Source organism: Schistocerca piceifrons, chromosome X, assembly GCF_021461385.2.
Source record: "Schistocerca piceifrons isolate TAMUIC-IGC-003096 chromosome X, iqSchPice1.1, whole genome shotgun sequence".
NCBI lineage: Eukaryota > Metazoa > Arthropoda > Insecta > Orthoptera > Acrididae > Schistocerca > Schistocerca piceifrons.
This window is the reverse complement of record NC_060149.1, coordinates 727,704,248-727,729,449: the sequence shown is the minus strand read 5'-3', so window position 1 is coordinate 727,729,449 and position 25,202 is coordinate 727,704,248. Positions and strand designations below refer to the sequence as shown.

The following is a 25,202-nucleotide window of genomic DNA, read 5'->3' as shown; positions in this document are numbered from 1 at the left end:
CGGCAAGGTCCATGGTTCATGGGGGGCAACAACACATATACGAGGTGCATTCAAGTTGTAAGGCCTCCGATTTTTTTTTTTTTTTTTTTTCTCTAATTAACTACTCACCCGAAATCGATGAAACTGGCGTTACTTCTCGACGTAATCGCCCTGCAGACGTACACATTTTTCACAACGCTGGCGCCATGATTCCATGGCAGCAGCGAAGGCTTCTTTAGGAGTCTTTTGACCACTGGAAAATCGCTGAGGCAATAGCAGCACGACTGGTGAATCTCCGTGGCCGCACAGTGTCTCATTGTTGGAAAAAGCCAAAAGTCACTAGGAGGCAGGTCAGGTGAGTAGGGACCATGAGGAATCACTTCAAAGTTGTTATCACGAAGAAACTGTTGCGTAACGTTAGCTCGATGTGCGGGTGCGTTGTCTTGGTGAAACAGCACACGCGCAGCCCTTCCCGGACGTTTTTGTTGCAGTGCAGGAAGGAATTTGTTCTTCGAAACATTTTCGTAGGATGCACCTGTTACCGTAGTGCCCTTTGGAACGCAATGGGTAAGGATTACCCCCTCGCTGTCCCAGAACATGGACACCATTTTTTCAGCACTGGCGGTTACCTGAAATTTTTTTGGTGGCGGTGAATCTGTGTGCTTCCATTGAGCTGACTGGCGATTTGTTTCTGGATTGAAAAATGGCATCCACGTATCATCCATTGTCACAACCGACGAAAAGAAAGTCCCATTCATGCTGTCATTGCGCGTCAACACTGCTTGGCAACATGCCACACGAGCAGCCATGTGGTCGTCCGTCAGCATTCATGGCACCCACCTGGATGACACTTAGCATTTTCAGGCCGTCATGCAGGATTGTGTTCACAGAACCCACAGAAATGCCAACTCTGGAGGCGATCTGTTCAACAGTCATTCGGCGATCGCACAAAACAATTCTCTCCACTTCCCCGATCATGTTGTCAGACCGGCTTGTGGAAGCCCGAGGTTGTTTCGATTTGTTGTCACACGATGTTCTGCCTTCATTAAAATGTCGTACCCAGGAACGCACTTTCGACACATCCATAACTCCATCATCACATGTCTCCTTCAACTGTCGATGAATTTCAATTGATTTCACACCACGCAAATTCAGAAAACGTATGATTGCACACTGTTCAAGTAAGGAAAACGTGGCCATTTTAAGTATTTAAAACAGTTCTCATTCTCGCCGTTGGTGATAAAATTCAATTTGCCGTACGGTGCTGCCATCTCTGGGACGTATTGACAGTGAACGCGGCCTCATTTTAGAACAATGCGCATGTTTCTATCTCTTTCCAGTCCGGAGGAAAAAAAAAAAATCGGAGGCCTTAGAACTTGAATGCACCTCGTATGTGCTAATGTTAACACCATGACATCAGGCACTATGACTGAAATGGGCACGAGACCATCGGCACTGGACGTTGGCGCTGTGGCAGAGCACTGCATGGTCTGATGAATCACTATACCTTCACCATGTCGATGAGAGGGCCTGAACCTGTTGTCTTCCAAGGGAACAGCTCCTCGACACTCATACTGCAGGACGGAGTTAAGGTGGTGGCGGCTCCGTTATGCCCTGGAGAACATACACGTCAGCATTCATGGGTACAGCTGAGCTCGAGCAAGGCACTTTGACGGCCAAGGAGTATTTTACTGTGGTTGCTGTCCACGTACACCCCTTTATGACGATCATATTTCCCGACGTCAGTAGCTTTTTCAATAAGATAATGCACCACGTCACAATACCAAACGTGTGATGAGAGTAACATAGTGGTGAGTTCATGTTGATATGCTGACCCTGCAACTCGCCACATCTGAACCCAATCAGACTTATCTTGGAAGTGACTGAATGTGTCGTCAGGGATGTGCACTCCCCTTGGGATGTGCACTCCCCTTCCCTAGATTTACAGGAATTGGGTGACGTGTGTGTGCAGATGTGGTACCAGCTCCCTCCAGGAACCTACATGGGCCTCATTACCTCCACACCACAATGTGTCGCAGCTGTTCTCCATCCCGAAGATGGACATACCGTTATTAGGTAGGTAGCCATAAAGTTTTGGCTGATCAGTGTACTGGGTGATCAAAAAGTCAGTATAAATTTGAAAACTTAATAAGCCACGGAATAATGTAGATAGAGGTAAAATTTGACACACATGCTTGGAATGACATGGGGTTTTATCAGAAAAAAAAACGAAGTATTGGTAGATGCATGAAAGATCTCTTGCGCGCATCATTTGGTGATGATCATGTGCTCAGCCACCATTTTCGTCATGCTTGGCCTCCCAGGTTCCCAGACCTCAGTCCGTGCGATTATTGGCTTTGGGGTTACCTGAAGTTGCAAGTGTATCATGATCGACCGACATCTCTAGGGATGCTGAAAGACGACATCCGACACCAATGCCTCACCATAACTCCAAACATGCTTTACAGTGCTGTTTACGACATTATTCCTCGACTACAGCTATTGTTGAGGAATGGTGGTGGACATATTGAGCATTTCCTGTAAAGAACATCATCTCTGCTTTGTCTTACTTTGTTATGCTAATTATTGCTATTCTGATCAGATGAAGCGCCATTGTCGGACATTTTTCGAAGTTTTGTATTTTTTTAGTTCTAATAAAACCATGTCATTCCAAGGATGTGTGTCAATTTGTACCTCTCTATCTACATTATTCCGTGATTTATTCAGTTTTCAAATTTATACTGACTTTTTGATCACCCGGTATGTGTAGTCATTGAACCAATGCACTATTTCCAACTTCGTTTCCATTGTTTGATTAAATAACGTGCTTGAGCTCTTAGATTTTCAGAAAATTAAAATATTAGCTGAGGGATGTCATCTTCATTGTTGAATGCTCTTTGTTTCTGATGGTCTCCGCTCTTTCTTGACATCACTACAATACAGCATATCGCATTATGTGCTGTATGGTCAATCACACTCATTGTTTCTTGCATTATATCGTCAGCATCCTTTACTTGATAAACCGTGATGAAAGCTTTGAGAGTAAGCGTACCAATTGGCTTTTCACTAGGTAAAGCATCAGTGGGTCTCGAATAGAGTACTCGATAAAATGATTGGGTGAAGGTCACTGTAGCACAAATCCTGTGGACATGCCATAGTAGCAGAGATGTGAGACTAGGACTGCAAAGCGTTCACTGTCTGCAAAAATTGGACATGGGACAACTATGATGGTTGGTAAATTTCGGGGGGGGGGGGGGCGCAGTAGTCAGGGACACCACAACGTCGAACGTCATCAGTCCCTCGGCCCGAAAGCAGTTCATCCAGAAGTAAAGACATCCACAGACATCGTTTTCTGATATAGTAGCGGTTCATAACACTGAAAGTGAGAACGCTAAAAATGTAATGGGCATCTGTTGTACGATCAACAATAAGCTCAATATGAAGGAGATCAAGAAGTCAGCAGCTTGGTGGCACCAGGGCTCTGCATGTGATAGGTAATGTCCCGCCCACAGCAGTCCCATCCCTGATCCATTACGGTCAAGATCATACACTATTCACCAAAGTGAGACACCCAGAATAGAAAACTGGGTAAGGCACAAAGGAGACAAACCGAATCTAAAAGCGATTAAAACCTAGTAAATGCGGGATGAAAGAGTACCGTGGTCAAGGAGGTAAGGTCTGGGCTCTCCAGACCTAGCATATAGCAGGTGAAACCCCATCACCAACCACCCTGCCCCTGCTTTGTATGTAGATTAAAACCTTACACCAGAATAAAAACCACTTGCAGAGAAAAAACTGATAACCAGTTCAACTACTCATGAACTGTCCACCAATTAGAGACAGAGTCCGTAAGTCCATACTTAGCATGGAGAGGCAAAAGGCTTTCCGCCAAGATATGAGCTACTATCTGTAAGGCTCCACAACAACAGTGTGGTGGTGGCTGTTCATAACACAAAAGAAAACTATGGGTTCATCTAGTATCACTGATGTGTACATGACATATGACTGCATATTCCTTCCAGGAGAAGCGGAACAAAGGGCGCCATGCTGCAGTAGTTTCCTTGATTGTTCATAGCGTATTAGGCGGGGGAGTAGCCCATGAGAAGTCGTTCCATTTCTGAGCAAGCAGAGATTCCATATCTGGGCTCAGTACGATGAACACTGAGTACCAGCTCCTCTAATCAAACAGTCTGCCAGTTCATTCCCTGATGCCCATATGAATTGGGACCCAGAGGAAGACAATTAAGCAGGAAGTATGACTAACGTCAGCGAGGTCATGAATAGCAGAGACCTAAGGGTTGCAAGAATAACACAGGTCAACAGGCTGGAGACTGGTCACTAACTCAGTACACATTGAAATAGAGTTAAGGGAGGCACGTTTAATGAAATGGAGGGTTCTGCTAACAACTGTCAGCTCTGCCATAAAAACAATTCATTTTTCTGGCAGTGAATGGCGTTTCATACTGGCAGAATGTATAAAAATGTATCCCACTGGATGAATAGTAGAGCTATTGGTGGAAAGTTTGTGGCACCCTGGAACTCCTGAAGAACTGGACATAACAGACACTGGAAGGTCATAGGGTGGCACTTCAGGACCTTGGAAGAGACCAGTCCTAATCCATGGCGTGGACACAATCTAAGGGGGAGTATGTAAGAAAACATAGGGAAGCACAGTGCTGAGAGGGGAGATAGAGATCTTGGCCAAAGAAAGCAAATTACACTTCTACTGGTAATCCCAGCCGAAGCTGAAAATCAGGATGACAATACCACTTATATGCAAAGACAATGGGATAAGTGGAATGATCAGGAAATTGTTGAATGGACGCTGCTCAGGAGCCCAGCACTGGTACCATCGAGCCTGAAGAGGGAAGCTCTCTGCTTCACCAAGGAGACTTCCTACAGGATTAGTCAAAGGCACCAGTGGCCAGAAACATGGCACGATAGTGGACAGGGCCCAACAGTTTCAAAGCTGAACGAACCGCTAAGCCAAAACTCTAGCAACCATAGTCAATCCATGATGAAACCAGGTCCCAGTAAATATGGATCAGAGCAGCATGATCCACACCGCTAAAGGGCAAGGAAGCAGAGAGTGTTAAGCTCTTGCATGCAGCTAGTCTTCAGGTGATAAATGTGGGGCAGCCTAGACAGCTTTTTATCAAAAAAGAGGCCCAAGAAACGGGACTGAGCTACCACTTCCAGGTGCTGTGTTCCTGAGTACAGTTCTGAGTAAGGATGGACTGCAGTACGATGGCAAAAACGCATGATCTGCGTTTTTGTGGGAGAGAATTGGAAACCACGAGAAAGAGCCCATACAAAAACCTGTCAAATTGTACCTTTGAGCTGGCGTTCAGCTGAGGCTACCAACAGAGCTGTATCAAAAGCAAAAATTGCTGACAATGCAGGTGACCACTGCACCAAGAGAGGTCACTAGCCTGTTGATGGCAATGAGGGGAAGAGTGACACTCCATGCAGAGCCCAGTAGGTCCCCGTTCTCTTGCACCCATGGTGAGCTGAATGAAGTGCTGACTAACCTGGAACAGTTGGTAGCGCAGAAACTGACGAATAAAAATCGGTAGGGAAGGTCCTCGGATGCTACAGTCATGGAGGGTAAGTAAAATGAGATGACGCCAAGTGGTGTCGTACACCTTATGCTGGTGAAAGACTGCAACAAGGCGTTCACATTTAGGAAAAGCCTGTCGGGCTGCTGTTTCCAACCTGAGGAGATGGATGGGTGTGGATCGACCCTCGCTGGAACCACAATGATAGGACACAAAGCCCCGAGATCCTAGAATCTACATCTACATCCATACTCCGCAAGCCACCTGACGGTGTGTGGCGGAGGGTACCTTAAGTACCTCTATCGGTTCTCCCTTCTATTCCAGTCTCGTATTGTTCGTGGAAAGAAGGATTGTCGGTATGCCTCTGTGTGGGCTCTAATCTCTCTGATTTTATCCTCATGGTCTCTTCGCGAGATATACATAGGAGGGAGCAACATACTGCTTGACTCCTCGGTGAAGGTATGTTCTCGAAACTTCAACAAAAGCCCGTACCGATCTACTGAGCGTCTCTCCTGCAGAGTCCTCCACTGGAGTTTATCATCTCCGTAACGCTCTCGCGATTACTAAATGATCCTGTAACGAAGCGCGCTGCTCACCGTTGGATCTTCTCTATCTCTTCAATCAACCCTATCTGGTACGGATCCCACACAGATGAGCAGTATTCAAGCAGTGGGCGAACAAGCGTACTGTAACCTACTTCCTTTGTTTTCGGATTGCATTTCCTTAGGATTCTTCCAATGAATCTCAGTCTGGCATCTGCTTTACCGACGATCAACTTTATATGATCATTCCATTTTAAATCACTCCTAATGCGTACTCCCTGATAATTTATGGAATTAACTGCTTCCAGTTGCTGACCTGCTATTTTGTAGCTAAATGATAAGGGATCTATCTATATGTATTCGTAGCACATTGCACTTGCTTACATTGAGATTCAATTGCCATTTCCAGCACCATGCGTTAATTCGTTGCAGATCCTCCTGCATTGCAGTACAATTTTCCAGTGTTACAACTTCTCGATATACCACAGCATCATCCGCAAAAAGCCTCAGTGAACTTCTGATGTCATCCACAAGGTCATTTATGTATATTGCGAATAGCAACGGTCCTACGACACTCCCCTGTGGTACACATGAAATCACTCTTACTTCGGAAGACTTCTCTCCATTGAGAATGACATGCTGCGTTCTGTTATCTTGGAACTCTTCAATCCAATCACACAATTGGTCTGATAGTCCATATGCTCTTACTTTGTTCATTAAACGACTGTGGGGAACTGTATCGAACGCCTTGCGGAAGTCAAGAAACACGGCATCTATCTGTGAACCCGTGTCTATGGCCCTCTGAGTCTCGTGGACGAATAGCGCGAGCTGGGTTTCACACGACCGTCTTTTTCGAAACCCATGCCGATTCCTACAGAGTAGATTTCTAGTCTCCAGAAAAGTCATTATACTCGAACATAATACGTGTTCCAAAATTCTACAACTAATCCAGCATAATCTGTGGTCAATCATCCACTCAAGTAGCTTACAGATGAAATCGTTGGTCAGGGTAATTGGTCAGTAACTGTTTTGAGATATTTAAGAATAAGAAAACTATGGTATCTGACAGCTTGGTAGGGAGTGAAATATAAGGGGACATCTTCAACTAGTCACATCTGCAGTAGAACAGTAGCCAGATGGGAAGAGAATGTAATGCTATCACGAAGTGGGTCGAAAAATGTCCTGCAAGAACCAAAACAGTACAAACACTATCCTGTAGGACAAGGCCCAGAACAGCCGTTTATAGCTGGTAGCCTCTAAGATCACTGAGCTTGGCCCATGCCCGAGATGATGAGGCACACGTCCCCAAGGAGGAGATATAGCTCTCCCGAGTATTCCTTCTTACTATATTTGGTTGGATAGTGAGCCTTAGCACAAAGTCGCTTAAAAGTGATAAGCTTGAGCTTGGATGTCATTTGAATAAATGCAGGGATTGTCAGCAATCTTGAATAGCTATTGCAATGTCTTTGGTACACCACATCACTGGCTGGTTGGTTTGGGGAAGGAGACCAGACAGCGTGGTCATCAGTCTCATCGGATTAGGGAAGGATGGGGAAGGAAGGCGGCCGTGCCCTTTCAGAGGAACCATCCCGGCATTTGCCTGGAGTGATTTAGGGAAATCACGGAAAACCTAAATCAGGATGGCCGGACGCGGGATTGAACCGTCGTCCTCCCGAATGCGAGTCCAGTGTCTAACCACTGCGCCACCCCACTCGGTCCCATATCACTGGCTGACGATGGAGGGGAGTGGGGGGGGGTGCGCACCTATAGAATAGGTAATAGCTGATATAGCTGTGCAGATGATCCATATGAGACGCCTTGCACAACCCCATCTCTACAATCCAACAGATAGGTAGGCAGCGAATGTAACAGCAGAGGCATACAATGGCCAACTGGCTCAGTGAAATGTCTAATGTGGTAGTGAGTCTGGCACCAGGAAGGAAACAACAGGATCACCAGAAAGTGGTCGACATGCAGTGACGAATATACTGAAGCCACAAAATTAAGGGAAGAGACCGTAAGATCAACAGCTGATAAGGTGCCATGGGCAGCACTGAAATTTGTACGAAAACCATACCTGAGAAAGCACAGATCATGGTTGGTGAGATGCTGGTCAATTAGAAGGCCCCTACCAGATGAAGTGGCACTCCCGCCCTCCCCCCCCCCCCCCCCGCATAGGGGGTGGTGTGCGTTGAAGTCCCCAAGTAGGAGAAAAAGAGGATTAATGCAGTCAATTCAACATTAGTATGTGGCTGGCCTGTAAGTAGGTAAACGTTACAAACGGCTGTTGCCTCCAACGAAGTACGAAGGGAAATCCATTTACTGACGACATCTGTATGAATCAAAGTACAGATCCCTACAGATGCCCTCTTGCAACCAGCACAGTTCCAACAAAACGACTGATAACCACACAACACTGGAGAATTGTTATCAGGGAAGTGAGTTTCTTGGAGGGCAATGCAAACTGCAGAAGAAGTAAGGTGGTGGTGTTCTGGATGGTGACAAGACAATAGTACCATCACAATTGTACTGAAGGACGACTGTGACTGGTGGCCAAGAGGACTGGTCACTACTACACTACTACTTCATAGCCACTGGTGGTCAATAGCCCTATATCCCCAACTAAACTCCGTCCGAACAGGCCTTTGAATGCCCAACTGTACCGACCGGCCGCCGTGTCATCCTCAACCCAAAGGCGTCACTGGACGCGGATATGGAGGGGCACGTGATCAGCACACTGCTCTCCCAGCCGTATATCAGTTTACGAGACGGGAGCCACTATTTCTAAATCACATAGCTCCTCAGTTTGCCTTACAAGGCGCTCCACTTCCCAACAGCACTTGGCAGATCGGATGGTCACCCATCCAAGTGCTAGGCAAGCCCGACAGCACTTAACTTCGGTGATCTGACACGAACCGGCATTGCCACAGTGGCAAGGCCGTTGGCTCTATCCACTAAACTTCCTTCATTTTTATCTCACTACCAGTGGGACTGCCTCGACGTTTGTCTTCATAGTATGCCCCCTTCCGTGGCACATTTCTAGACTTTTCTCCTGGGACTTGTTGAAATTTTTTCAGCACCTGAGTCATTTCCAGTTCGTTAAAGGTTGTATTTCTCCGACAAACGAGTGGGCATAATACAAACATTTGTTGTGACACTTGCTAGAAAATTTCTTTTTCTGATGAGCCTTTAAGTTTGGACAATGTTTAATGACAGTACCAAGGATATGTGTGGAACGTCACACGTTTCTGTATCCCAGAGCACATCGAAGCAAATTACAATGGTTCAAATGGCTCTGAGCACCATGGGACTTAACTGCTGTGGTCATCAGTCCCCTAGAACTTAGAACTACTTAAACCTAACTAACCTAAGGACATCACACACATCCAAGCCCGAGGCAAGATTCGAACCTGCGACTGTAGCGGTCACGCGGTTCCAGACTGAAGCGCCTTTAACCGCACGGCCACACTGGCCGGCCCAAGCAAATTAAAACGAATACACAATCTATCGGCATGCAAGTACCTGACCTGCGATACCAAGCTACATCAAACTGCTGTGGTCAGTGCTGATTGTGTATGCCCCAGAAAAAAAAGGAAAGGTTCTCTAACACACTCATGGAAGAGTTTCTGTTTAAATGTAGTTCGGTTTTCAAAGATTTATTAAGATATTTCTTCTCTACAGATACAGCTTACCTTGCCTACATTTCCATCCAAAACCAACAGAGCCGGTGCCTCATTATACCCGCCCTGCAGTCAATGCGGTTGAACGATCGACTCACGGAGCTACATGAAATGCTCTATATATGACACATTCGAAGCCAGTCATAGTTGAAGTTGATCCGCGCGGATACTCTTATCCGCGAAAGTGGGACTTTCGCCGAACAATTCTATCGGGAATGGCCATTAAAATTGCTACACCACGAAGATGACGTGCTACAGACGCGAAATTTAACCGACAGCAAGAAGATGCTGTGATTGCAAATGATTAGCTTTTCAGGGCATTCACGTAAGGTTGGCGCCGGTGGCGACACCTACAACGCTCTGACATGAGGGAAGTTTCGAACAGATTTCTCATACACAAACAGCAGTTGACCGGCGTTGCCTGGTGAAACGTTGTTGTGATGCCTCGTGTGAGGAGGAGAAATGCGTACCATCACGTTTCCGACTTTGATAAAGGTCAGATTGTAGCCTATCGCGATTGCGGTTTATCGTATCGCGACATTGCTGCTCGCGTTGGTCGAGATCCAATTACTGTTAGCAGAATATGGAATCGACGGGTTCAGGAGGGTAACATGGAACGCCGTGCTGGATCCGAACGGCCTCTTATCATTAGCAGTCGAAATGACAGGCATCTTATCCACATGGCGGTAACGGATCGTGCAGCCACATCTTGATCCCCGAGTCAGTAGATGGGGACGTCTGCAAGAAAACAACCATCTGCACGAACAGTTCGACGACGTTTGCAGCAGCATGGACTACCAGCTCGGAGACCATGGGGCGGTTACCCTTGACACTGCATCATAGACAGGAGCGCCTGCGATGGTGTACTCAACGACGAACCTGGGTGCACGAATGGCAAAACGTCATTTTTTCGGATGAATCCAGGTTCTGTTTACAGCATCATGATGGTCTCATCCGTGTTTGGCGACATCGCGGTGAACGCACATTGGAAGCGTGTATTCGTCAACGCCATACTGGCGTATCACCCGGCGTGATGGTATGCGGTGCCATTGGTTACACGTCTCTGTCACCTCTTGTTCGCGTTGACGGCACTTTGAACAGTGGACGTTACATTTCTGATGTGTTACGACCCGTGGCTCTACCCTTCATTCGATCCCTGCGAAACCCTACATTTCAGCTGGATAATGCACGACCGCATGTTGCAGGTCCTGCACGGGCCTTTCTGGATACAGAAAATGTTAGACTGCTGCTCTGGTAAGAACATTCTCCAATCTCTCACCAACTGAAAATGTCTGGTCAATGGTGGCCGAGCAACTGGCTCGTCCCTCTACTCCAGTCACTGCTCTTGATGAACTGTGGTATCGTGTTGAAGCTGCATGGGCAGCTGTACCTGTACACACGATCCAAGCTCTGTTTGACTTGGAGCCCAGGAGTATCAATGGCGTTATTACGGCCAGAGGTGGTTCTTCTGGGTACTGATTTCTCAGGATCTATGAACCCAAATTGCGTGAAAATGTAATCACATGTCAGTTGTAGTATACTATATTTGTCCAATGAATATCCGTTTATCATCTACATTTCTTCTTGGTGTAGCAATTTTAATGGCCAGTAGTGTCGTTTATCCATCTACCTTGATCTCAACGTCATGTACTGTGTAAATTTTATCCAGTAATGATCACGTCGTGGTGACACAGTTACCACCAACTCCCGCCTAAAAACTTAATCAGAAAGTTGTCCTCGACCTGAAGGCTGTTTTGAACACCGCAATGATTTACTAGATATGGCACTTGCCTTCCTGCAATCTTTGAACTGACAGCCACTTTTGGAGCGGCCTACTATTGAATGCAGCCTCCGAATCACAGTGTACGAAGAGAGACACTTAGGGACGTGCAGATCTTTCACCTATTTTCAAGGAATAGCTTGGGCCTTCTCAACCATCAAATGGAAAATTTAAGAATACGGGACTATTTGTGTTTCAAGACATTCTACTGTGGCATATGGTAAAAAAGAATTTTCTGGTGAACTGCAGCCACATTTTCTAGCGTGCGGCCACGTTTACGAATGTCTTTTGACCCATTGAACACAGATTCTGTCTGACGCCATTTTCGAAGTAAGCGTTGCATGGCACTCTCTGATACCAGTAAACTTCTCAGAAAACAAGTGAGCATACTGTTTCCACGACTTTGCTGTCGCGTAATTTTCCGCAACGTACACCCGTTGCTCCATTGAGAGTACCATCGCCCCTTTGCACTGCTCCACTCTGACAGCCGGCACGATGCTCTGGATCACGTGGCGGGCGTACATGTGGTGTGCACGTCAGAGGGTATGGTTATCTGCATGCATTCCCGTCCAATCTCATCCACTCGTCCGTGCCGCTTTTATTTTCCCCACCCTGTACTGCCAGGTTCTCTCTTTGTTATGATCGTTGTCTTTCATTTATCGTCATTTACTTAGTAGAAATTTTGTCCAAGTCTTTCAGCATAACTATCCCTACGTTCGTCAAACGATGATTCTTTCCCATGGGTAACAGCATCATAAGCAAACTCATAGCCCTGCTGACTATCTGTTTATCTCCGGAATTTTAGGTATTCTATTATTCTTCCCTCGAGCACGGCCGACGTAACTTCCGTTTCCGTTTAAAATTTTATCTCCAGTCCAATGTACTGGGTCCTATTATTCGAAACTTTAACGACTCTATGATACACCATTAACTGCAGTTGTTAACAGAATGCAAAAATTTCCGAGATTAGCACAGCTGATACACTCAAATTTTCCGAACTCGCACGCCTTTATTGGTGGAATTATCAAAAGGAATTAACAGAGCCTCTGGGAATTCCATTTGCTATCAGCAGACGCGGCTGAGTGGAATATATAATACGGCTGTTCAAATGCGGAAAATGTGCGCTGTGTGCGTGGATACCGATTCACAGTCTTACAAGAACACCACACGGGAGTCGGAATTTTGAAATTTTTTAGTATTTGTGATACGTGACGTTCAGAATTCTAATATTAATTTACCAAAGCAGTTCGACGCTACTCGCAAAAATTCTCGAGAAAATCGACTTCTAAGTTTGTCGAGCGTCTTGACTGTCCTATGGTAAGATCGATTTTTCGAGATGCAGTGTGGCTCTGTGGCAGAATCCTCGCCTGCCGCCTCGGGGACCTGGGTCCGATTCTTGATCAGTCGAAATTATTAAACAAGGGTACATCTTCAAGGAGCGTTTCAGCTAAGTGTAAAATCGACAAAGATGGAAAAAAATCCAATAGCACTAGAGGACGGTAATCGCTGGTTACTTTCATTTATCCGCATTCTGGCAGCTACCAAGTAGAAATTTTGTCCAAGTCTTTCTGCATAATTATCCTTACGCTAGTCAAACTTTTTTCACGTTCATTTCGAATACGTACATCATTTAAATATTAAATTCATAAAAATACATGCCAATAAGCACACACCAATTTTCATTTCTATGAAATACGCACGTTTTTTATTTCTAATTATCTATCAAGCACAAACATGCAGTTATCATTGGAAACTGAGATTCTTAATTAACAGTCTTAGACAAGATCGATTACAATAAAAACTATTACAATTAATTTTTCCTTCATGTAATTCACGCTTCACGGGAATGCTTGTGAATGACGTACTTTTGTTTAACAACTCTATCACGGCCAGAAGTCGAACCTGAGGCACACACGTTGCAAGTGTGAATTGGTTGGTTTAAAAGAGGGGGTGGGGGGGGGGGGGAAGGGACCAAACTACGAGGTCATCGGTCCCTTGTTCCAAAGTAAACAATGCCACAAGGGTGAGGAGACGACAATGAGACAACACAAAACAGAATGAAAGGAAAAACCACAACAATGACTGAAGGGCAACATAGACTTAAAGGGACAAAAGGGGACAAGAAAGCCACAAAGACGCAATAAACAGGTAGAAGAGGTTAAAACAAGAATGCAGGTTACCATGGCTGGTTGATCATGAGTCTAAAAAGGAACAGCCAGCCTCTCTGCAATACATAAAAACCTCCACCCTGAAAGCACTAGGGTGGAGGACACACAGGGTCAAAGGACATGTGCTAAAACTTGGAGCAAATGATAAAACTCACCTTCACGAATAAAACTTAAAACTAAAGATACTATTGAGGCATTGTCGCTCAACACCGAAAGTAGGGTGCTGAGAAAGTTAAAAGTCCGCCGCAGAGCGGCTTAAAAGTGGGCAGTCCAGCAAGAGATGTACGACCGTCATTCGTGAGCCACAGCAACGCCGGGGTGGGTCCTCGCGACGGAGGAGGTAACCATGCGTCAGCCACGTAGGGTCAATGCGGAGCCGACAGAGAACCACAGAGTCCCTGCGAGAGGCGCGCACGGAGATCTTCCACACATTCCTAGTTTCCTTAATGGCACACAGCTCGTTGTGCGTACTGCGGTTATGCCATTCTGTCTCCCAAATGCGCAAAACCTCACGGCATAGTACTGAACGCAAGTCAGTTGCAGAGAAGCTGATCTCCATAAGCGGTTTCGGTGTAGCCTATTTGGCCAGCCTGTTGGCAAGTTCGTTGCCTGGGATTCCGAAGTGACCTGGGGTCCAGACAAACAACACTGAACGACTGGACCGTTCCAGGGCACAGGTGGAGTCCTGTATGGTCGCTACCAAAGGATGACGAGGGTAGCACTGGTCGATAGCTTGTAAGCTGCTCAAGGAGTCAGTAGAAAACAGAAACGACTCGCATGCGTGGATGTGCTCAAGAGCACAAGACATGGCCGGCAGCTCTGCACTGGAAACACTGCAGCCGTCTGGTAAGGAGTGCTGTTCTTAATGTCCTGCATGGACATAGGCAAAGCCAACGTGACCATCAGCAATCGAGCCATCGGTGTAAACCACTTCACTTCATGGCCCCAGTAAATGTCGAGAATCGAGAGGAAGTAACAGCAGAGAGTCACAGGGTTAACCGAGTCCTTACGGCCATGTAAAATGTCCAGACGAAGACGCAGCCTACGCATCCACCATGGAAGTGTTCGTGAATGAACCTGAAGTATAGGTGGTAAATAAATGTCGTGTGACTAGGGCCTCCTGTGAGGTAGACCGTTCGCTGGGTTCAAGTCTTTCGATTTGACGCCACTTCGGCGACTTGCGTGTCAATGGGGATGAAATAATGATGATTAGGACAACACTCAGTCCATGAGCGGAGAAAATCTCCGACCCAGCCGGGAATCGAACCTGGACCCTGTGGACTGACATCCTGTCGTTCTGACCACGCAGCTACCGCGAGCTGACATTATAGGTGGTAAAGGCAAAGACTCCAGTTCGGAGAGAAGGGATCGCACATGAACTGCAATTGTAATCCCTGACCTGGGCCACCGATGAGGGAGATGAACCGCCATGGGCGGGAAAAGGAGACGGTAATTCGGATGCACAGGGGAACTACGAACATGTGCAACCTAACAGGAGAGCAACTGTGCACGCCTAACCTGCAATGGAGGGACTCCAGCCTCCAGCAGGACGCTGGTTACCGGACTTGTCCTAAAAGCTCCTGTCACTAGGCCAACGCCACAGTGGTGCACGGGTCGAGTGAACGCAGCACTGAGGTTGCCGCCGAACCATAAACCACACTCCCAGAGTCAAGATGGGATTGAACAAAGGCTCTGGAGAGCTACAGCAGCGTAGTGCGATGTGCACCCCAGTTGGTGTTGCTCAGGCAGCGGAGGGCATTGAGGTGCTGCCAGCACTTCTGCTTAAGCTGACGAAGGTGAGGTAGCCAAGTTAATCGGGCGTCGAAAACGAGACCTAAGAATCGATATGTCTCGACTACAGTGCGTGGATCGTCATGAAGGTAAAGTTCTGGTTCCGGATGAACGGTACGACGCCGACAGAAATGCATGACACACGACTTAGCGGCCGAAAACTGGAAGCCGTGGGCGAGAGCCTATGACTGCGCTTTGTGGATGGCTCCCTGTAGGCACCGCTCAGCAACACCAGTACTGGTGGAACAGCACGAAATGCAGAAGTCGTCTGCATACAGAGAAGGTGACACCGACGGCCATACAGCTGCTGCTAGACCATTAATGACCACTAAAAATAGAATACACTCAATACAGAGCCTTGCAGGACCCCGTTCTCCTCGATATGGGGCGAACTATGGGAGGCACCAACTTGGACACGGAAATTACGAAGCGAGAGGAAGTTTTTATTCAAAAACTCGAGCGGGCCTCTGAGACCCCACTCGTATAATGTGGCAAGGATATGATGTCGCAAGTCGTGTCATACGTTTTTCGTAAATAAAAGAAAGACAGCAACCAGGTGTTGGTGTCTGGAAACGGCTCTTTAGATGGCAGACTCGCGGGACACAAGATTATCAGTGGTAGAGCGACCCTGGCAGAAGCTGCCCTGGCATGGAGCCAGTAGGCCACGTAACTCCAGGACCAAACCCAAACACGGACACACCATACATTCCAGTAGCTTACAAAGGACGTTGGTGAGGCTGATGGGCCGATAGCTATCCAAATCAAGCGGGTTTTTACCGGGTTTAAGCACCGGAATGATGGTGCACTCCCGCTATTATGATGGAAAGACGCAATCGCAAGAGATTCGGTTGAAGATGATGAGATGTCGCTTGTAGTCAGATAAGAGATGTTTAATCATTTGACTGTGGATCCGATCTGGCCCAGGAGCAGTGTTGGGTTAATGCGCCAGGGCACTGAGGAGCTCCCACTCTGTAAATGGGGTGTTATAGGGTTCACTGTGGCGTGTAGCGAACGAGAGGACATTTCTTTCCATCCGCCGTCTGAGGGTGCGAAAGGCTGGGGGTAGTTCTCTGACGCACAGGCTCAAGCATAGCGCTCAGCAATCGCGTTTGCGTAGGTAGATAACACGCCATTTATGTTAATGCCAGGGACACCTGTTGAGGTCTGGTACCCAAAAAGACGTCTGATCTTCGTCCAGACTTGGGAAGGCGACGTATAGCACTCAATGGTCGAGACGTATCTCTCCCAACACTCCTGCTTCCGTCTTTTGATAAGCTGGCGTACACGGGCACGGAGCCGCTTAAGGGCTCTCAGATGCTCTAGGAAATGGTACCTCTTATGTTACTGTAGAGCTCGCCGATGCCCTGTAATTGCCTCAGCGCCTTCTGGCGACCACCAAGGGACTGTCTTTCGCCAGGGGCTCCCTAAAGAGCTAGGGATCGCGTTTTCTGCTGCAGAAACGATTATGGTAGTCACCTGCTCAACTATCACATCGATGTTACCAAGTGGGGAAGATTCAACACTGACATCAGAGGTGAAAGTTTCCCAGTATGCCTTGTTTAAAGCCCATTTGGGCAGGCGTCCGTGGGCCTGACGCCGGGGCAGTGGCAGGAAGATGGGGAAGTGGTCACTACCACCCCGTTCGTCACGTTCTCTCCAGTGGATAGATGGGAGAAGTCCTGGACTGAAAATGGATAGGTCAATGTCCGAGTAACTACCACGAGCCACAATGAAATGTGTGGCAGCCTCAGTATTTAAGAGGCAGAGTTCGAACTGAGACAGTAAAGTTTTGTCATCTCTAACTTCGCCAGTAAGCACAGTGCCACCCCATAATGCGTTATGAATGTTAAAATCTCCCAAATGTAGGAAAGGTTTAGTGAGTTGATGAATCAGTGCAGCTAATACATTCATGGGTACTGCCCCATCTGGAGGAAGATATACACTGCAGACAGTTATTTCCTGTGTCGTCCTTATTCTGACGGCCACAGCTACAAGAGGGGTTTGAAGGGGCGCAGTTTCACTACAAACTGAGTTCAGGACAAACGCAAACTCCACCTCACTCTCTATTATAGTCGCTACGGTTCCTGTAATATCCCTTACAGCCGCGGAGGGCAGGGGTCCCCATTGCCGGGAACCAGGTTTCCTGGACGGCAATGCAGAAAGCAGGTGTAAAGCTTCACAGTTGCCATAGTTCAGCCAGGCAGTGGAAAAAACCGCCGCAATTCCACTGGAGGATGACATCGTGAGACTGGGAAGGCATGGAACATTCAATGAGGCAGTTTACACCTCAGTCACCTGCTGCCACCAACATATTGCATGAGCAGTCTGTATCCATTGCGTCTGAGGGTCCAGCGAGATCTAGGCCCTCAGCAGAGGCCACAATCTCCACCTTATCCCCAGACACAGAGCTTGTAGGTAGCGGTGGTGTGGGTGCCACCGCAATTTCCTTGGTGTTAGGGGGTCTTCTTTTTGGACTTTTCTCGCTGCTCCTTAGGTTTCTCTGGCTGGGAGGGTTTCACTGATTCAGTCTCCAGGACTGAGGATGATCATGATGTCTTACGACCAGCTGCTTCTGAGCACATCAGCCACTGGCGGGCGTCATCTTTCTCATTAGCAGAAACCTGGGAAGGGAGTGACCCAAGGGACCCCTTTCTGGCGAGACTACTCGAGAAAGACTTAAGCTTCTCCAGCTGAGAATTACGGACTGGTGTCCCAAATGGTTGGGGTGGAGGGGGGGTGAGATGCGGGGGGCAGTGCTCCCGATGTAGTTTGTGCAGGAGCAATTGGGGGGGGGGGGGGGGGAATGCTCCCCTCCATCAAGGGGGCAGGTGTAGCCTTGTGGCTCAGAGCTGACTGGAATTCGCGGAACCGATGGGGCTACAACTCTTCTCACAGCAGCAGCATATGAGGAAGTTATAGCCACAGGATGTAGGCACTCATTTTCCCTTAGCATCAGCGCAGGTCAGTCGGTCCAGGGTCTTTTACTCCATAATATTCCTCTCTTTCTGTGAAATCCTGCAGTCTGGCGGTCAGGTGAATGATACTCTCTGCAGCTGATACAGATGGGAGGCGGGGCACATGGATTTTTGGGATGTGATGGACGTCCACAATCTCAACATGTGATGCTGGAAGTGCAGCAGGGAGACATATGGCTGAACTTCCAGTACTTAAAGCATCGCATCGGGGGAGGGATATATGGCTTTACATCACAGCAGTAGACCATCACCTTGACCTTCTCGGGTAAGGTATCACCCTCGAAGGTCAAGATGAAGACACCGGTGGCAACCTGATAATCCCTTGGACCCTGATGGACGCACCACACGAAATAAACACTTCGCCACTCTAAATTGGTGTGCAGCTCGTCATCAGTCTGAAAAAGAAGTCTCTGTGGACTACACTATTCAAAAGAATTAGGGGAACATGTGCATCAACATCCGGTATGAAAGATATTTTGATACAAGCGGACCTGTAGTCTTACTTCATGGCTTGAGATATTCGCTTTCAGTGTAGGCAACAATTAAAATCTTTCAGAATCTGTTGGATGTGTTGTTTTAGTGTCAGATGACCCCTCACATGGAACTGAGTACCAGTGTCCCTGTGTTTTCTAGTACGTACAAAGGCGGCTGTTATTTTTTTTATCTCGAGATAGCATTCAGGTTTGAGTGTTTCATATAAATCTCTGCAAAGGACAACATAGTGCGTTTTAGAGTAGGACCTCCACTATAGTGTTCTGTCAAAGCAGCTGAAGGGTAATATTGTCGAGTAACTCGCGCAGGTTACTTCGCTAAGTTTATAAATGTGATATGCGACGAGCTACGAGTACCATTCAGCAATCGTCGCAAGAGAGCGCTCCAACATACACAGTATACCGTACTTTATATCGATTGAGGGTTCTACTCTGGGTGAGTTCAGGCTTAACTTTCGGAACAACAGTAAAAAGTATCTGACGAGAAGCTTCCTCGGAAGTGATGTGTATAGGTATGAAGATGGTAACCTACGTGTGTGGACCGACGATTTGCTTCGGCGCCCATCTGTGATTGTACACGCCTGTGGAGGAGTCATCCTTAACGCTTACGTTTTCTCCTCGCCCTACAGGTGCAAGTGGTTGTTGATTTTGTAGAACGGCAATGCTTAAACACAGAGCTCGTCTCCTGGAATAGTATTGTCAACAGAAAGCCATTCATCCCACGAAGCGACAAGTAAGTTTCCATGCCAAAATGTCATTAGTACAGATTTTGCAGTCGTCGTAGTCATTTCACTCTGATACCTTGGGTGCTGCAAACAGCTTTACAACACAATGATACCCGAGTTCAGGCATCATCAACAGTACTGTTTCATAGCTGCTTGGGATAATTACACCGTAGTAATTATACTACGACCACGCCGAACTGACATACCCATTTTACAAATTTAAGAAGTATTGTAATATCGAATTCTTCGCTTTTAACTGTATCCTAAAAGTTGTCAGTTTCGTCGCAATTTTTCGCTGTAATGTTTTCGTTTTCGCGATTTTTTCCTCAACTCGTGAATATTTAACATTATTTCGATATTAAGCGATGAACGTGAAATAACAGGTTAGATCGATTAAACATGTACGAAAATACAGTAGCAGCTCCAAATTACTAGTAAGCACAACCCGCAAGCCAATCCTAAGTTCCCATCTGCCCCTCGATCACAAAATCTGAATGTCTTTCACATCCCTACGGCTTCATAGTGTTGGCAATGCGCTCTGTGGAAATCTGTACTGAACAGTTCTCAACGGCCTGCACTATAAGGCGCCTACTTTGCAGAGTTTAAAAAAGTGTGTCATTTCTATGGTGACGCGCCAGTATAAACGCGCGTGATTTAATGCTGCGCGATCGCATCGCTAACATGTAAGGTGGGAGAAACACTTACCGTGTCTCATAAAACCAATAATGCCAAGTGGAGCTATTTAGAGGTATATATCTTACAGAATTAATGTTATCCACGTCGTGTACTGTGCGATTATGAGCGTAGGTGCTAGGCGCTGAAAACGAATCCTGATACAATATGAAACAATAAGACATACTGAACATATGCCGAGAATTTTATGGATTCTATTGAGCAGGACTAGAGTGAATGGCAGAGTATAGTTATCTGCCATTTGTGTGTTAGTGAAACTGCCACCCAGAAAGAACCGGCACAGACAGTTTTTAATGTGTGTGAAATCTTATGGGACTTAACTGCTAAGGTCATCAGTCCCTAAGCTTACACACTACTTAACCTAAATTATCCTGAACACACACACACACACACACACACACACACACACACACACACACACACACACACACACACACACACACACACACACACGCTAACCACTGCATCACACATGGCACCTCTACATCTATAAACATACTCCACAAGGCATCCTACAGTGCTCTGTAAAGGTTATCTTGTACTATTACTGCTGCTAGTCATTGCAGTCTGACTAACATTAACCAGGAAGTTCTCTCTGTGCCAGTCCTTGTACAATGAGCAAAATTGCACAGGCTCTTCTCTACATAGGACACAGCAAACCTTTTTTTTTCCAAAACATTACTCAGCAGGTCAGAGTATGTTTAACATTTATCCTCAACTTAAGGTACAGGTATCCTGAAATCTTACTGATAATCAGTGTTTAACAAATTTATTCATGCTGGACCATGAGACTACAGCCCTAACATTTCTGAATGTTATTTATTGAGGTCTCTGCCACAGTTGCATATTTAAGTTGCTGGTCCTTTCACCAGCAAATGTTGGATTTACATTTCTGAAAGTGTCAAGCACTTTTGAGATGGTATTTGAAATTGGAAGTTGCACTTAAAAATTTACTATCATTGAAGCGCAGTGCGCACACATTTTATTGTAGATTTCCTATTAATCTCTTTCCCTTGGAATTTACTTCCATGTTAACAAGACACTTCATTTGAATTCTATTAAATCTGAAAGGAGTTGTGTAAGTAATTCACATTCTACTTTCTCGTTAATTTGAATAGTTCAAGATAATACAGTATTTGTGTAATTTTGAGGGAAACCACACACCTGGACACATATGGGCTCTCTTTCCATTTTGTGGTCCTCAGATAGGAGAGGGGAAGGGGGGGGGGGGAGTATCTTTTACAGAACAAAACCTTGCAGACAGATGACTAATACCCAACTACTACCCAGACAATTCTGTTTATAATAAAACAATAGTTCTACGCACAATATCTTTGGAAAAACACTTGCCATGTGTGTCTATTGTGATAAGTTTGACTGCATCACACCATGGCACTATTTACAGTTACAGGCACAAACAAACAACTATTATTGAAAATTTAACTACCGAGTGTATTCTTCCACCTTACAGTAATACTATACAGTCATGACTTGACATACTGGAGGAGACTGCATTATGGTTGAATGTTATGCTTACTTATAATGTAAGGAATCCATAGCCTGAACATATTGTTATAGTCTGTCACACTAAGAAAGCATACTGATAAATTACTTTGCTCTAGAACCAACCATACGTCTAGGACGCACATAGTTTACTGTTAATCTCACCAGCAGCTATTTTAACTATAATTTATGCAAAGGCACTATTTTGTTATCCCTCAGTTTTTGAACAGCAGTTAGATATCGTAGCGTTACAAGTCTGTCAACAGTTGTGTGCAAAGTTCATAACTGTGCCTTCATATGAAGCTTACCGTATCATAATCTGATCATGCTGAAATCATACCAACATGACCACAAAAATAAATAAAAAATTGACATTCAGCGTCAAAATCTCCAACTTTACCATAACCAAACATCCAGTACATCTGGATGACAGGGAGACAAACTATTCTAGAAACATACATTACACCCTCCACCACAATTGAAGTTCAGCTACTCAGTATGATAGACAGCAAAGAGTGAAATTTATGGTACACAGACATTAGAACAACATACTACAAAGCCCATAAAAAAAAAATCTCCCTTGTACGTACATCTTTATGACAACTCTTACTTTTGGAAGACAGAAATACCATCACTGTTACAAGTCTTTCCTCCTGAAGTACTTAAACAATATACCTAATTCTTGCAGTAAGGAACACCCTTTCCCAGTCTACGTCTGTATACAATGTCTTACTAACTAGAACCTCATATTTGTATATTACTGAGTAATGATTTTTTGCCAAACTAGAATCACTGCGACTTACTGGGCATTTTGTAATTTTCTGCAGTGCCATAGGATTTGTTCACGTGTTTTCACGTTTCCAGTAGTGTTTTTGTTTTCTTCATTTATTTCCTTACTGTGGATGTTGCACTTACAATATAGATTAAGTATTTTGCGAGTCGTACGGTATCAGGCGGCTATTCCGGTGTTATGTACTGCACTCTCATTCAGGAGGACTGGCGTTTATTAACTGTACCGCCACTCTGACTTGGGTTTTCCATAGTTTCCCCTTGTCGCCAAGGTGGATGCTGGGATGGCTCCTTTGATTAGGCCATAGTCTATTTCCTGCCCTATCCTCATCTTGTCCTATTTCGTTAATATTCTATATGTATACATTATTTGTGTAAGATTCTGACATGCCCAAAACTATTTTACCAAACGGTCTACGGACGACAAAATAAATAACGCAAATTTCTGTTGGTTAATAACCCAGTAGATAATAGAACAACAGAAAGAAGCAATTACAACTAACTAGACTCCATTACGGTCCCCCCCCCCCCTTCCAACACACACACACACACACACACACACACACACACACCAAAGCAACGAATCTGTCAATGACATTACACATAGGTACAACTACAGTACCTGTTCAGAGTTTTTAAAGAAAATGATGCCTAAATTCTGTACACACTGAGTTTAACAACTCGGATACGTCACAAGACCTCCCAACTTAATTATCTGTATTAAGCATAAATAATTCACGTAAGCACAGTTATCGGACAAGAAACATTCACGTTCAGTATACAGCACCCTGAAACGACAAATTACTTAGCACAATTTACCGGTTTTCTTTACCATAGTAACCCAAGTGACATTATCAACAACTCGTCTTTCATCTTAAAGTCGGTTTAGAGCAAATACACTTGTCATTGCGAAACTGTCAAAGACGCATTGACAATATACACATATACCTTAACAATGAAAAATAAGAGGGTGTCACTTACCTTGTCCAAGCATTTTAACTCTTCAATAGGATACACGGTCTTTTCACACCTGGCACACTTTTTGTTCATCTTTAGCTGATAGAAATAGTTGCTGCACTGCTCAAATGTAAAGTTTTAGCACTTCAAATAATCATAAAACATTTACCATGCGATATCTAAATTATCGCTCACTACAGTCCGCAAATTACACGACGAGCAGGTTTTTTCGACCAAAAACATACAATTAACACAAACTATCTACTTGGAGCACGAAGCCTACTGACGTAAAAGGTGTGGATAAGAGTGTATATGAATGAATTCGAGAATAGAATCTCTGGTTTTCAGAGATTTTGTTTAGCACCGCAGAAAAACTTTTAATGTATTTCACCGGTGGCAACCTGTTTTTGTTATTATGATTTTAAAGGGCAACTGCAAGAGATACCAGCTAAAACTTTCAAACGTACTGCAGCGTCAGTAATAAAATATTCTTATTTTTGATTGAAAGCAATGTAAAATAAGATACATCAAGCAAAACTTCAACTTCCGTGAACCGAAATCAAAATTACTAATATTTTATTTGCTACCTATTTCTTTCGGGGAAAGTTTATGTCTTCTTTAACAAATTTCCAGTATCCTTAAAAACTGTAACAGAACTAATACTCCAGCGATACTAATCTACATACTTCCACCGAAAGTAATAAAAACACAAATCGATCAAACACATGCTTCATGAAGGAAAAAACATTATTCAAATTTCAGTAACGTAGCAGACAAGTGACTGTAATTTTGTTAGCTGTTATAATGTGTTACAACCTCGTCTGATTCACAATTATGGCTGGCATGATTGCTCACCTGCATCTATTCAAGCTATTATTAGTCTAGCTCATGACTGACGGCAAAGGGGATATCGACGTTTCTTAATATCAGTAGATTCTTCTCTGAAAGTCAGGATGCCAATGTTTTCAAGTTGTTTTTCGCGACATCTTAAGCGAATTCCTTTAAATTTCTACCGGTTCAGATTTGACTGTATGTTATTTCCGTTACTCCAATTTTCCAATCAAATGTGACTCCTCGCCTTTATTTTATATACACTGATATATTAACTTTCGTTTATATATCTTTCTCGGCCTGCAAAGGATAACAAATACTTGGGCAGTGTAGGTGATACAAGTGCTTTGAAATTAAACGCATTGTACACAAACAGCAAATTTCCCAATATTTAAACAATGAACCTTGTTAACAATATTTATTAACGAAAAGGCAAATACAGTGTATATGACTCTTTATTCAGTGAACAAATCAGTGGTGCCAACTATCAAAGGCGAAATAAGCTACATGTGGCTGCAAAAATAATTCCAGAAAAAAATTCGAAATTAAATAAGGCGTATTATGTGGAGCTTTATTTTTGCAATAATTATACTGTGTAACAGACTAGCATGAATTTATATCTATTTTCTTCATTTGAAATTTGCTGGACATAACAGTAGTACAAACAATTGACAGTAAATGTATAACATTGTTTGAATTACATACCTCTGATAATGTGGAAACAACACACCAGCATTTTT

General features: G+C 45.0%; 1 protein-coding gene across 2 annotated transcripts in view; it reads right to left on the bottom strand.

Annotated features, from left to right (window-relative positions):
* The window catches only part of LOC124721896 (LIM and SH3 domain protein Lasp), a 164,242-nt gene extending 140,304 nt beyond the window's left edge, over nucleotides 1-23,938 (bottom strand). For both annotated transcript variants that reach the window (XM_047247050.1, XM_047247049.1), the window contains exon 1: nucleotides 23,656-23,938. In XM_047247050.1, the coding sequence (XP_047103006.1) occupies nucleotides 23,656-23,724 (69 nt within the window). In that variant the 5' untranslated portion in view covers nucleotides 23,725-23,938. The remainder of the gene's footprint in view (nucleotides 1-23,655) is intronic.
* Between the last annotated feature and the right edge of the window lie 1,264 nt (nucleotides 23,939-25,202).